Source organism: Pseudogymnoascus destructans, assembly GCF_001641265.1.
Source record: "Pseudogymnoascus destructans isolate 20631-21 unplaced genomic scaffold scaffold_32, whole genome shotgun sequence".
Lineage (NCBI taxonomy): Eukaryota > Fungi > Ascomycota > Leotiomycetes > Thelebolales > Thelebolaceae > Pseudogymnoascus > Pseudogymnoascus destructans.
Window position 1 is genome coordinate 86430 of NW_020167551.1, and position 13252 is coordinate 99681.

Consider the following 13252-nt stretch of genomic DNA (forward strand, 5'->3'; position numbering starts at 1 on the left):
CCTAGATTTGACATCTAATACTGCTTAGGCTATTAAGGTTTCACATTTAGTAATACCCAGGTGTTCGCGACGATTCATTGTTGAGTTATTTACAATTATCTGAAGTTGGTGGGGGATTTACCTCACTTACGTTATAGTATTGGGGTATACGGAGGATAGGACTACATACTACATTACGTAGATTCATACACTATCGTCAATATATAGGAAGCAATTGGAAGCTATCTGTCCCCACTCACCCACTCACCTCTCCATAACCTACCACCCCCAACCCAAACGCCTCACCCCCTTCCCCCTCGCCACATCACGCACTCACCACGCCCAAACCGAAAAAGCAAATCCCCATTACGCCTGGACCCCCCACGCCCACAGTACCAAGACACAACCTTGCAGATCACACCGCCGCCGCCCGCCGCCTCCTCCAACGCCACAGCACAACAACTCGCCACCATCGCTCCAAGAGCTGCCTTAGCACCAGGTTTGAGATAAAGCGAGGCAGGGCATGGTTCACGCCGTGTTGTGCCCGTGCTCCTTTGCATCCTGTCTAAAAGGCAGCCCGAAGAGGCATCTCTAAGAGGTATCTCGGATGGGCCGACGATGGGAGATGGTTGCCGTGGCGATGCTGGGACGGGTCGGGGCAGTGCGCTGCAGCATCCATGTCGTTGCCAGTCCTGTGGCTACGGTACCTGCATCGTGGCCTGCGCACGAACCTGATGGGCCCATAACGCTACTCGAGTTCGTACTTTGTGATGTCTAGGATCAGGCCGTCTCTGCCGACCCTCCCGACGACCATTTGAGAAGAATCGCAAGAAGAAAACGTCCCATCTCTGAGCCTGGCCGTGGTAGTGGAAGGATCTCTCCGTCGTTTCCCCGTTGCGTAGCTACAATTGCATGACATGATTGCATACCGAAAGAGGAAAGATATCCGACACCCTTGCAACATCTCTACTAGCGTAGTTTCAATTGCATGCCAAACCTAATGTGGACTTGCGTTTCATACACGCACGTGATTGCACTAACTATAGAGAGAAAGGCCAATTTTAGGGTAGCCTGTCCGTGGCTTAACCTAAACCTATTCTAATATATGCAATATATGCAATATTTGCAATCATGTTTATGCTATTTGGAGCTGGAACCCTCTTAGAGAAATGCCGCTCTGGCTCCTCCTCCTCTAGGCTGTCTCTAGTTGCAAGTCCAGGGCGTATTTCTTGCCTCTGTAATTCGTCAACCAGCCATAACTGTGGATAATGGACTGTGTGGGCCGACCTGCGGGAAGACTTACGGAGCGTAGTAGACAATCGAGCTGACCCTGGCCAGCTTGTTACTTGCGTGGTGGAACGAGTAAACGGCATATATTTCCGTCTTGGTTGAGCTGTGAAAATATATTTCTCGTTGATCGTCTCTCCTCTCTCCTCTCTCCTCTCTCCGCTCTCCGCTCTCCCCTCTCCGCTCTCCGCTCTCTTCTCAACGCTGTTTTAAAAGTTGCGAGAAATAATCACTTATCAGTTAATAATAACAAAAATAATAATCTACATTAATAATCTACATTAATATTTTGTATGCCACCCATTAGCATCAATTAACAGCTTCGTATGTTGACCATTCGGCGTCATTATATAATGTATAAATCCGACGACGTTCATAGCAGCATAACATTCATTACTCGGGTTTTTATTGGACTACTCTACTACTGGGGTGGCGACGATCATCACCCTACATACATCTATTAATCCAAAGTACGAGTATAACCACTGCGCGCCTTACCATCGTTGATTGTTTGGTTACATGGCTCGATCCACCAAAGCTACTGCTATTTGGACGGATAACTTAGTTCTCCTACCTCGCTCTGAGAAACGCTCACAACAACCAACACACCCCCATCTCCTACCCGTTTTTGCCCCCCCCCCCCCCCCCCCCCCCCCCAAAAAACAAAAAACAACAATCTCTCAGACATATTTCGAGAGTTATCCGCTGTATATTCTGCTTGGACGAGGCTTACCTTTCGATATTTATTTACTCGGAAGCTTGTCTATTGTTTGCCTTCTTTTTGCCACCTTCTCTTCCAATTGCGATTGTGGTTTCACTTGCATCCATCGCCACTCTAACAATCCACACCACCAATACGACATTTGTTTCTCGAGCACGTCAACAAAACAACATCTGACAGCAAATCGAAAGCGCATTAATCTTTCTATAGATCAGATCAATCTGTTCATCTTCGCTTTGTATTATTCAGCGATCAACTTGTGTATTTCCCGCACATTTACGTCTTCTACTACTGTTCCCCGACCCCACCACCAAAAACCCCTTATCAACCCAACAGCACCCGATAAGATGCGTATCTTCAGCAAGAGCTCGTCCAACAGGAGGACATCTTCCAAGCCATCTCTAAGTGAACGCTCAGCTTCACTCGCCTCCTCAAGTTCCTCACTTCAATCTCCGACTGGAAAACGCTCGTCACCACCAACTAGGTCGGGACCGACTCCATTATCTCCAACAACATCCGCCCCGTCGTCGCATCGTCCTCAGATCCCAATGCCTAAAGCTCCAGATCCACTCGTCGACCCGGCGGCATACCTGCGCAGCATCGGGTCAGTCAGGGCACGATGCTCAGTGTTACTGGAGAAGGCACTGGATAATGATTTAAACCATTTCGAGGTCGACATGTCCAAGTTTGACGATTCGGTGGCTTTCGTTGTTTCAATCATCAAGGTACTCTTCCTCTGACCCCGCACCTCGCGCTCTACAAGATCGCAACTAACCACCATACAGCGAGACTTTGCACCGCACTATTCTACGATTCCCCCTCATGGACGCTGGCAACATTTTAATGTCGGCGGGAAAGATAGGGTTACACATCTTTTACAGTCATGGCCCAGCTCTGTCGACACGTCTGAGCGGACCCGCCGCCTTCTCGACCTATTCCTAGTTTCTGTGCTTCTCGACGCCGGAGCAGGCACTGCTTGGTCTTACAAATCGAAGGAGAATGGCAAGATCTACAGCAGGAGCGAGGGCCTTGCTGTCGCGAGCTTGGAAATGTTCAAGACGGGCATGTTCTCCAGTGACCCAGACCAGCCATTCCGAGTCGATTCCGACGGACTGAGGCGTCTCACAGTTGAGACCATGGGCAAGGGCCTCCAGGTCACCTCACAGAACCCGATCGCTGGCCTCGATGGCCGCGCGAACCTCCTAATCCGCCTCTCCAAGGCTCTGGAAAACCGCCGGTACTTCGGTGATGATTCACGACCAGGAAACATCATTGGTAAGGCCGTCCACTATGTCGCCCAACTTCCCGCAGCCACAATACACTAAACAGAGCTATTACTAACTTCTCCAGATTACCTGATTTCCCACCCAACCACCCAAATCTCCTCCGTCCCCATCGTTCCCCTCCCGACTCTGTGGCACGTGCTCATGGACGGGCTCGGACCCATTTGGCCCGCCTCCCGCACAGTAGTCGACGGAGTCAGCCTCGGCGACGCCTGGCCCCTCTCTTCCATGCCGCGCGAATCGAATAGTGCCGAGTGGGAAACCATCGTCCCATTCCACAAATTGACGCAGTGGCTCTGCTACTCCCTCATGCAGCCCATGTCCGTGCTGATGCACATCCACTTCGCGGGCACGGAACTCATGACCGGGCTCCCCGAGTACCGCAACGGGGGACTCTTCATCGATACCGGTGTGTTGACGCTCAAGTCGGAGCAGATGAAGAGGGGACTTGAGGGTTTCTCGGCTGAGGCGGATCGTAATGGGCAGAAGTGTATGGAGGTCGTGCCGATGTTTGAGGCGAGCGATGATGTGGTTGTGGAGTGGCGCGCGGTCACGGTGGGCTTCCTGGACATGCTGCTCGCGAAGGTGAATACCGAGCTGGGCTTGAGTGGGGAGGATGCCCTGTCCCTGGCGCAGATGCTGGAGGCGGGTAGCTGGAAGGTATGTCTTTCCTGAACAACCGATTGATTTCCCTATGTACAAAAAACTGACAGTTAAACAGGGTGGTCGCGAAATCGCGGAGGTCACAAGACCGAATACCAAGGAGCCGCCGATCATGATTATTAGTGACGGGACGGTCTTCTAAGCAACCTGCCTGATGGGCTGGATTTGATTATGACCCGAGTTGTGGTCAACTTTTTACCCATTTTTTTGTTTCTATGACTGAACGACACCCTCGACGGCGAGTACGGCGGGGCGAATACGATGGATTATGACGACTATGATACTAGAGAAAGGGGGGATAGAAAGGGGGATTTTCTGCATGTGGTGGGGTTGATACTACTATACTTTCCTGTTAACCCGCGATGGGCTTGGATTTGGGATGCATCTGCATTTTCGGTAGCAGCATGGGATGCGAGGGGTTAGATACTGCTGGGCTTGAGGCTGGTGGTGGTGCTGGTTCTCGTTAGATAGCGCTGGGAGAGAGAGACGCTAGAGAGACAATTGACGTGTGTACCAAGATGAAGCTGTTTTTGAGATATGCAGGTCCTGAAGCCAGTCTACTCGAGTACCCCTTTGCGGGGAGGCAGAACGCTACGAAGCTGGAGCTTGTGCTTGTTTGTGAGTCGAGGCATGAACAGCTCGTCTATCATTGGTAGAATACAAAAGCATCAAAGATGGGGAGTCTATTGTCAAAGGCGAAGGCAGCACTTGAGACATATAATGATCAAGAAGTGCGCTGGCAGAAGCAGGAATTTCTGCTTAAAGCTATCATCATACAGCATTGCGAAAGTACATAGGCGGCGAGATGCTCTTCTCATCACCGCCCCTTTTCTCGTCACAGCACCGTCTTCTCGTGACCCCCCTTTTTCTCGTCACCGCGGTGTCGCCATCCATCTCTTCTCCAAAACACCGTTGACGCGCTTTCTGACGCGCAGATAGGCTCAATGCGGCGAGACATAAGATTGCATCCAACCCCGCAATTGATGGGAATGAGTGGTCCCAGTAGTAGTGTTGGCTGAGCTGATGCCTTTAAGGAAGCTGTGAGGCTCAGACTGATGGAGTTTGGCTCGAGTGAGAAGGAGAGGGACTTAAAGGTTCGAACTACATGACGTGTAGTTTATGGATGCATATTATTACTATGCTGCACTGGAAGCGCCGAAAACAAATAGATTCGGTCAACGGGAACAATTAGAGTCTCTAGCATATGAATTTCTGAAGAAGACAGTCATGCATTTGGGTAAAATACCCTTGTGATACCCATTTCTCGCTGCCTTTCCAGGGCGCCAACCTCTGCAAACCTATATTATAAACATACAGCCCAAACCCCCGAATTATTCGCTCTCAAATACGCGATTGATATGATACACCGACCACGCCCAGCCTCCTCCTTGCTCTCCTCATCCCAAACTCCGCAAATGCATGCATTAAACGCCCCTCATCCCCATCCCATCCCCACCTGCCTCCCTACCCAAGCAACCTCCTCCCCCTCGCCTTCAACCCAAACCGATCCGCCCCCGTCGAATGCTGCCCCCGATCCAAGCCCATCAACCCCACCAGCCCCCCGGCCCTCTCAGCTTTATACCTCCGTAGCGCCTCGCGCAAGTGCTCCGCTGTCAACGGACCGCGCCTTTCTTCTTCCTTATTCGCCTCCCAGAGCTGGACGTCCTTGCTGGTGTCGACGGGCGCGGCGCCGCGCGCTTCAGGGTCATCGATCTGGGATTCCGCTGAGGCAGCAAGCCATTGCGTTTGGATCTTGCGGGCGCGCTCGATCAGCTCGCCTGCGAAAACTTTGGTCACGGATTTAACGGCCATAACGACGTTACTCGGGACGGATTGGGAAAGCGTCTGGTTCACGAGCTGCAAATGGGTCCAAAGTCAGCAAACCGCAAGGATGGGGGAGGTAAACAAATAAACTCACCCGTCGCACCACAGCATCAGCAAGCTTGCTAGACCTCCACCTCTCATACCTCGCATACTGATCCGGATCCAGCGCCCCAACCAACAACGCACGATAATACTTCTCCTTCTCCTTCTCCTCATTCGTGCGCGCCACAAGCGCCACATCCAACGTCCCCACCTCCTCATCATCATCTTCCGGACTCGCCCCCCTGGTCCCCTCCCTCTGTCTCTCCCCCGACGCCATCGACATCGCCGTGCTCCCTCCCCCAACAAGACTCCCCTCATCTGCCCCCCCTTTCCCTTTCCGTCCCCGTTTCTTGGGCGGCTTGGACACGACGCTGCTGGAGACCATGCTTGTGGCGTCTGCTGAGGGGGAGCGCGCGTCGGCGGAGTAGGCGCGGTTGAGGCCGTCGGGGGGGAAGGAGGTTTGGCGGAGGGGGTGGGCGGAGTGGGTGGAGGTTGTGGAGGGCTTGCGGCGTTTGGGGGGGGGGCGTGGTCGGTGCTGCGGCGTTTGGGGGGGAGGGGGGTGTGGGAGGGGTAGGGGGGGGAGACGGAGGTGCCGCCGTATTGGGGGGCGTAGGGGGGTGAGGTCGCCATTGTGAGGTGAGGTGAGGCTGTTGTGGTGGTGGTGGTGGTGAGGAGGGTGAGGGTGGATGGGTGTTTGGGTGTTTGGGTGTTTGGATGTTACGTCGACGGGCGCCGGGCCTCGCGCGTTCGGTGAATTGTATCCAGATTTGACTTTGACGCTGGAGATGGTAGAGAGGCAGGCGCAAGCTGTGACGCGATCTGTACGTGTTGAGAAGAGGCCGATGAGTCGAATAGTGGTCACGTCGATGGGTGCCGTGGATGCGTGGATGCGTGGATGCGTGGATGAGATGGATGAACTGGGAAGGAAAGATGTTTGTTGGATTAGGACCAATCAAAGGAGTCAAAGGACGAGGCTGACAAGGTACAGTAAGTAGCAAAGTAGCTCCAGGGTTTGACAGTGGTACGTACGTACAATACAATACAATACAGTACAGTACAGTACAGTACATGTAACACAAGGCGACCCAAGCAAGCGCAGAGAAGTCGCGGTACCTGAGTCGTTAAACCAGTGTAAGCCAGCGTTAAACCAGTGTAAGCCGGCGTTAAACCAGTGTAAGCCAGTGTTAAGCCAGTGTAAGCCAGCGTTAAGCCAGTGTTAAGCCAGTGTTAAGCCAGTGTTAAGCCAGTGTAAGCCAGTGTTAAGCCAGTGTTAAGCCAGTGTTAAGCCAGTGTTAAACCAGTGTAAGCCAGCGTTAAACCAGTGTAAGCCAGTGTTAAGCCAGTGTAAGCCAGTGTTAAACCAGTGTAAGCCTGCGTTAAACCAGTGTAAGCCGGCGTTAAACCAGTGTAAGCCAGCGTTAAACCAGTGTAAGCCAGCGTTAAACCAGTGTAAGCCAGCGTTAAACCAGTGTTAAACCAGTAAATTACTCGTAAACCCCACGCTTCAAAAGATTATCGGAGAGGCGATCCCGACTACTGCGACTACTGCACCAAATCGCACTGTAACTGACTTTTTAGTACTGGGTTCTATCAGTGCAGCATAGTAAAAGTGGGTGTGGACCCCCGGAATCTGAGTCCGACGTTAGCCTTGCCAAAATGTCCCCGCGGGGTCGTCATATAGATAAATTTCCACTCCGGCCTCGCCCACCATTACCATTCATTCCCTCTTCAATTCTTTCTTTCTTTCTCCTCCCTCGCCCATCTATTACCATGCCATCTCAAGCAAACATGGTAAAACTGACTGCCAACCCTGAAAGACGGGTCTTGCCAAATTCTGCGCCTGTCACTCCCGCAGAAATCTCGCGCGGACCAACTCCCAATGGGGTGTTGGGAGGCAAAGTGAAGAGTGATGAGTCCAGCAAGAGACGCCGCCGTCGCAAGGCCAGGAAACGCCGCAACAGTATCGGCAAGGCCCCGAGAGATCCCAGAGATGCCGTGTCGCCACCTGAGGAGCTCGAATCCGAGACCAGGTCCCCAAGTCCGGGCATTGATTTTGAGGGATTGAGCAAGCCGAGTAAATTACGCCACCGTATATATTCCAGCCAGTGGATTGTCACTAACGCTGTTCTCAGGTATTGGAACGGTGACACGCTTGGAGGAATCACCGGATAAGGCATTGGAGCGCCAGGCAAAGATTGCTGGTGCCGTCCGTACTATTCTTGAGTGCATCGGTGAGGACCCGAACCGCGAGGGCCTACTCGGGACACCGGATCGATATGCGAAGGCCATGCTGTTCTTCACGAAGGGGTACCAGGAGAACATCAAGACGATTGTCAATGATGCCGTTTTCAACGAGGGCCACAACGAGTTTGTCATTGTCAAGGACATTGAAGTCTTCTCTCTCTGCGAGCATCACCTGGTACCTTTCACAGGCAAGGTTTGTTGTCCAACCAAGTTCCATCAGCCACAGCAGACAGCTAACCAATTAATCAGATGCACATTGGCTATATTCCAGATAGAGACGTTATTGGGATTTCGAAGCTCCCCCGCATCGCCGACATGTTCTCCCGCAGACTACAAGTCCAAGAGCGCTTGACCAAGGACGTCGCTCACGCAATTATGGACATCTTGAAGCCACAAGGTGTGGCGGTAGTGATGGAAAGCAGCCATTTATGCATGGTTATGAGAGGCGTCGAGAAGACCTCCGCGACTACAATTACCAGCTGCGTCCTCGGCTGCGTCGAGAAGCGCGAGAAGACGAGGAATGAGTTCTTCAGCCTCCTCGGCCTGAACAGGCGGTGATATGTTCTTCATCGGAGGGCGGGGGGACATTTTTTGGTATCAGCATGTTGGAATTGGTGGATGTCTGAAAATCTCGGGCTATTACTTTGCGGGCGTTTTAGGATTACGAGTGTTTGCGGTCTTCAACACCTAGCACAGGAGCGGCGTTTCTTGGTCTTAACGCCATACATTGCGTTGTCTTCGGCACAGAATGTGTATTTACATGGAGGCATAGTGTGGATAGGTCGGCAGTATAGACGGCTTGTCACAAATGTTCACAATTGCAATTTGTTGCACATCATCGAATGGTGCAGCTATGTGTTACTCATCAATGTTCACGTTTCCACTTTCCAACCTTTCTAAGCTCCGGGTGAAGTCCTTGCTTGACAGCCAGGCTAACAGAACTAACAGACTGAAGGACGTCCTTTGTCACCTCCTCTAGCGACTTCCCTGCGTCATATATGACCATATCCGAAGCCTCCTCCTCCTCAGAGTCATTCAAAGCATGGAATAGTTTCCTAACCTTCTCCTGCATCTCTCTCTTCTCATATTTCTCATCCCCGTAGCCGCCCCTCTCCTCTGCAACCTCCGGTTCCAAGTCCAAGAATATGACTAGGTCCGGTCTTGGAAGGCCCACTTCCGGCTCCCGAGCCCATGGTAATGACAGCTGTGGATTGGATTTTGCTGCACTGTATACCACTCCAGAGTAGTAATAACGGTCACAGATGACGGTATATCCATCTGCTATATCCTTCTCAATCTGCTTCCTGTGATTTTGTTAGAATCTACCAGAACCACAAGCCATGACCCATGGGAAAGCAAACATACGCAAGCTCCCATCTGTTTGCTGAGAAAAGGAGGTGGATAACGTGATCTTCCAGATCAGATTTACTTTGTAGATAATTATTTATCATTTCCCCAATAACAGTAGTTCTATCTATAAGCAATTGTTAGTACCCCAGGAGATAAAAGGGCCGAAACGGCAGGCAGGCTGAAGGGAAGTGAATTTACCAGGAAAGCGCCGAAGCTTGACTTTATAACCTTCACCCACAAGCGCAGCCTCGATCCTCTTTGTCTGCGTCGTTTTCCCCGACCGATCCAACCCCTCCACCACAATAAAGGGCCCACGCCCTTTGGCGTCTATCGCTTCCATGGTTTGGGCTTATACGTGTGTTTGGCCAGTATGTATCCGCATGTTACATGCTTGCGGCTGGCCATTCGCGTAAAGTACCGCCCACCGGGAGGGCGACGCGATTGCCACTAGTGCGCTGCCGTTGCGATCTCAGCCTTGTCGTCGGCCAGCTTCAACTCACCTCCAAACGGTTGATTGCGATCATACTCAATTGTCGTCATAATACGGTTTTACAACAGTTACTGAGAAATGAGAACCTAGAAGGTATTTGATATTGCGATAGGATCGCAGTCAAGTTCTATTTCGTGGAATCATCGCGGAGCCACCATCACTTCACCACCGCTGGAATATTCCGACTTGCGCCAACGACTTGTCGCGTGCTATTACATCAACGATCACATTCAACAAGAACAAGGATCGAGGAGTCTTTATCCTCAGAAAGACGCTGAAAGATCCTCTCGAGAGGCTTGGCTACCTACGTAGCCAGTCGCCTTTACTTCCTTCAACATGGCGGACCAGAAACTTGTGTGGAACGCCGACAACGTTCGCGATGTCGCAGAGTCCGTCGGAATATCACAACTGGGTGAAGAGGCCGTGAGGGCACTATCACAGGAAGTTGAATATCGTGTGGGCCAGGTTATTGTGGAAGCGACGCGATTTATGCAGCAGGGGAAACGGACTGTGCTGGGAACGCAGGATATATCACAAGCCTTGAAGGTGTTGGACGTTGAGCCTCTATATGGCTACGAATCCACTCGACCTCTCAGATTTGGAGAAGCTTCGCTGGGCCCTGGACAACCACTATTCTATATTGAAGATGAGGAGGTGGATTTTGAGAAGCTCATTAATGCGCCCTTGCCCAAAGTGCCAAGGGACATTTCATTCACTGGTATGTTATTCATTCTGCAATTTATACAACATTCTGACAAAAAACAGCACACTGGCTCGCTGTGGAAGGAGTCCAGCCTTCAATACCCCAGAATCCCACAACCGCTGAAGCAAGAACACAAGAGCTGGTCCCCAAGGGCGCAAACGCCAACCCCACCCTGACCGCTCTAACGGGCAACGACAATGTCGGCTTCAAGCCACAAGTCAAGCACATCCTCTCCAAAGAGTTGATGCTCTACTTTGAGAAGATCCGCACCGCCATCCTCGACACCGACCCGGATGACGACGTCGTCCGCCTCCGTGTCGCCGCTCTCGCCAGCGTCGAAAACGACGAATCCCTCCAGCAACTCGTGCCGTACTTTGTGCAGTTCATTGCTGAGAAGGTGACACATAACACAAAGAACATCTTCGTCTTGCAAACTATGATGGAGCTTGCCTCTGCGCTCACAAGAAACGAGCGTCTCTTCATCGACCCTTACACCACAACCCTCTGCTCCTCCGTACTTACATGCCTCGTCGGTCGTGGTCTCACGAATGCCACCCCTGTGGAGGTCAAGGACCACTACAAGCTTCGCGAGTTCTCCGCGTCCCTCCTCGGGCATATCGCGAAGAAGTACGCCAAGTCGAGTCAGCAGCTCAAGCCGCGTCTGGCACGTACTGTTCTCAAGTACTTCCTTAACCCCAAGAAGCCGCTCGACCAACACTACGGCGCCATCAGTGGTTTGGTCGCGGTGGGTGGTCCGGAGTCGGTGCGCATGCTTATCATCCCGAATCTGAAAGCCTATAACTCAGTGTTGGCCAAAGGACAGACCGAGAGTCCCCTCGATGCGGAGATGGTCGTTGGTGCCCTGATGAAGGCGGTTAGGACTCTGGAGGAGGACGCAGCGGTCCTGGCGAATGGGAATGGCAACGGTATTGAGGAGCTGTCAGCACAGGTGGAAGAGTTCGTGGGGCCCATCATCGGTGACCAGATCAGTAAGCTTGGCGACCATAAGCTTGAGAAGGCGATTCTGGAGTGTCGATCATGATTGGGCAAGGAAACGTTAGAGTAGGGCGGATAAGCATGTAATGGCGTACGGAGTTTGAGGGCAATGGTGCAAAAAGCACTTTGATACAGGCAGAAATAGGGATAGGGGGATGAGGGCCGGATGGAAATATAATGCTAGTCTCTTCCGTAATACACCCAAAATATTTACGTTCACGTCCCGGAAGATGCACCGTTCACTCCATTGCTTCGTCCAAAGGCACCCGAATTATATTCAATAAGTATTTTATTCCACAATCTGTTCTTTATCTTGATACAGGCAACTCCATCCCCCAACGATCAATCCCACGATCAATGTAACCCCCCTCTACACACCCCTTAAACAAAGAGAGAAAGGTACAAGCTCGACGCAGCAGTCAAACCAATCACAGTCCACCCCGTCTTAATAACCGCCTTATTCGTGAACTGGCGTCCCGTATCCCACACCAAATGCCTAACCCCATTAAACGCATGGAACGTAAACGGCACCGAGAAAAACAGCTTCGTCGCAACCTGCGCGACAATAGGCCATGCCGCAAACCCAGCCGCCAACGACGCAGAACCCAGGTTTAGCCCCAGCACCGGCGCCGCAAGGTACCCGATCCCGAAGAGGTAAAAGGTCCCCGACAGCACGGCGCCCGTGATGCGGTTGAACATCGACGCGTACCATGTGATTTGCGGGCGATAGATGCCCAGATGCGGGGAGACGGGGCGGAGGCGGCGCTGCTCGACGAGGATCTTGTAGGAGTCGGCGGGGGTGAGCTTTTGCGTTGCGACGGGGCTGTGGGTGTGTTAGCAGGGGAGGAGCTGGGGGCCCGCGGAGGACGGGTGGGAATGGGCGTACCGAGTCTGGATCTGGGATGTGAGGGAGAGTGGCGCGGCGACGTTCTTGGATGCCGCTTGGGAGATCACCGAGCGCTGGGCAACTAATGGGAGTTCTGTTAGCAGCTGTTTCCATGCGTCCGTCTGATGCCGGGACGTAGCATCGTCATTGCGTTGGACCGGGGAATCACGTACAGCGCCTCAGCGCCTGCTGCGTAGCTCTCTGCGCAAGCATTGTGACTCAATTGATGATTCGGGTTCGCGTTGCAGCTTCAATCGGACAATGGCAAAGGAGAGTTGTGCCGTGTGGTATAGGACTCCAATCAACACGCAGTAGGATGCTCGAGAATTCCCGATATCAACTGTTACCGAGGACCCGACCAGTGACGATTGAAATATCTCCGGTGTGATTGGCCGGAAACTTAGGGCCATTTCAATATCACGTGATTGTCGCTTCGGAGGCGGTGGTATGTTTGAAATTCTCGGCGGAGGCTTGGGATTCTTTCTTCTCTCTTCAACGAACAGCAAAACATCGCTTTGCCGTCATTCTGAGGATAGGGCAGCGGCGATGTATTGATACCACTTTGGCGTTATGTCATTGAGGTGTCTATCTTTGTTCTGAGAGCAGATTGTTCTGTCGTTAATCTCCGACCAAGGAACTCTATTCTTGAGTCAGTTTCATTTTATGAACTACATCTAAATTCCCTTTTGCAGTTGTATATCTACATAGCTTTAATGTCATGCAATTACCACTCTCCATATTCTCTTGTATCCGTTCTGTGAATAACAACGGTGTTTTGGAGACC

At 52.0% G+C, this 13252-nt stretch overlaps 6 protein-coding genes across 6 annotated transcripts; 3 read left to right on the top strand and 3 right to left on the bottom strand.

Moving 5' to 3' along the window:
- The first annotated feature begins 1922 nt into the window (after positions 1 to 1922).
- Positions 1923 to 4354, top strand: VC83_08815 (uncharacterized protein). Its single transcript, XM_024472358.1, has 4 exons — positions 1923 to 2712; positions 2773 to 3262; positions 3338 to 3930; positions 3992 to 4354. The coding sequence occupies exons 1-4, from the start codon at positions 2335 to 2337 to the stop codon at positions 4073 to 4075; spliced, it is 1545 nt and encodes a 514-aa protein (XP_024319986.1). The 5' UTR covers positions 1923 to 2334; the 3' UTR covers positions 4076 to 4354.
- Positions 4355 to 5152: 798 nt separating this feature from the next.
- On the bottom strand, positions 5153 to 6429 carry VC83_08816 (uncharacterized protein; the record flags this gene model as incomplete). Its single annotated transcript, XM_024472359.1, has 3 exons — positions 5153 to 5790; positions 5852 to 6334; positions 6385 to 6429. 3 exons carry the CDS (start codon positions 6427 to 6429, stop codon positions 5398 to 5400), a joined length of 921 nt encoding a protein of 306 aa, XP_024319931.1. The 3' UTR covers positions 5153 to 5397.
- Positions 6430 to 7401: 972 nt separating this feature from the next.
- GCH1 (GTP cyclohydrolase 1) lies at positions 7402 to 8887 on the top strand. The gene is made up of 3 exons (XM_024472360.1): positions 7402 to 7873; positions 7932 to 8236; positions 8293 to 8887. Exons 1-3 carry the CDS (start codon positions 7456 to 7458, stop codon positions 8599 to 8601), a joined length of 1032 nt encoding a protein of 343 aa, XP_024319984.1. The 5' UTR covers positions 7402 to 7455; the 3' UTR covers positions 8602 to 8887.
- Positions 8888 to 9907, bottom strand: CDC8 (Thymidylate kinase). The gene is made up of 3 exons (XM_024472361.1): positions 9592 to 9907; positions 9409 to 9517; positions 8888 to 9347 (listed from the first exon to the last, which is right to left on the bottom strand). The coding sequence occupies exons 1-3, from the start codon at positions 9731 to 9733 to the stop codon at positions 8909 to 8911; spliced, it is 690 nt and encodes a 229-aa protein (XP_024319987.1). The 5' UTR covers positions 9734 to 9907; the 3' UTR covers positions 8888 to 8908.
- On the top strand, positions 9908 to 11844 carry VC83_08819 (uncharacterized protein). Its single transcript, XM_024472362.1, has 2 exons — positions 9908 to 10601; positions 10649 to 11844. Exons 1-2 carry the CDS (start codon positions 10220 to 10222, stop codon positions 11626 to 11628), a joined length of 1362 nt encoding a protein of 453 aa, XP_024319988.1. The 5' UTR covers positions 9908 to 10219; the 3' UTR covers positions 11629 to 11844.
- VC83_08820 (uncharacterized protein) lies at positions 11834 to 12906 on the bottom strand. Its single transcript, XM_024472363.1, has 3 exons — positions 12642 to 12906; positions 12469 to 12550; positions 11834 to 12405 (listed from the first exon to the last, which is right to left on the bottom strand). Exons 1-3 carry the CDS (start codon positions 12679 to 12681, stop codon positions 11964 to 11966), a joined length of 564 nt encoding a protein of 187 aa, XP_024319967.1. The 5' UTR covers positions 12682 to 12906; the 3' UTR covers positions 11834 to 11963.
- Positions 12907 to 13252: the final 346 nt, after the last annotated feature.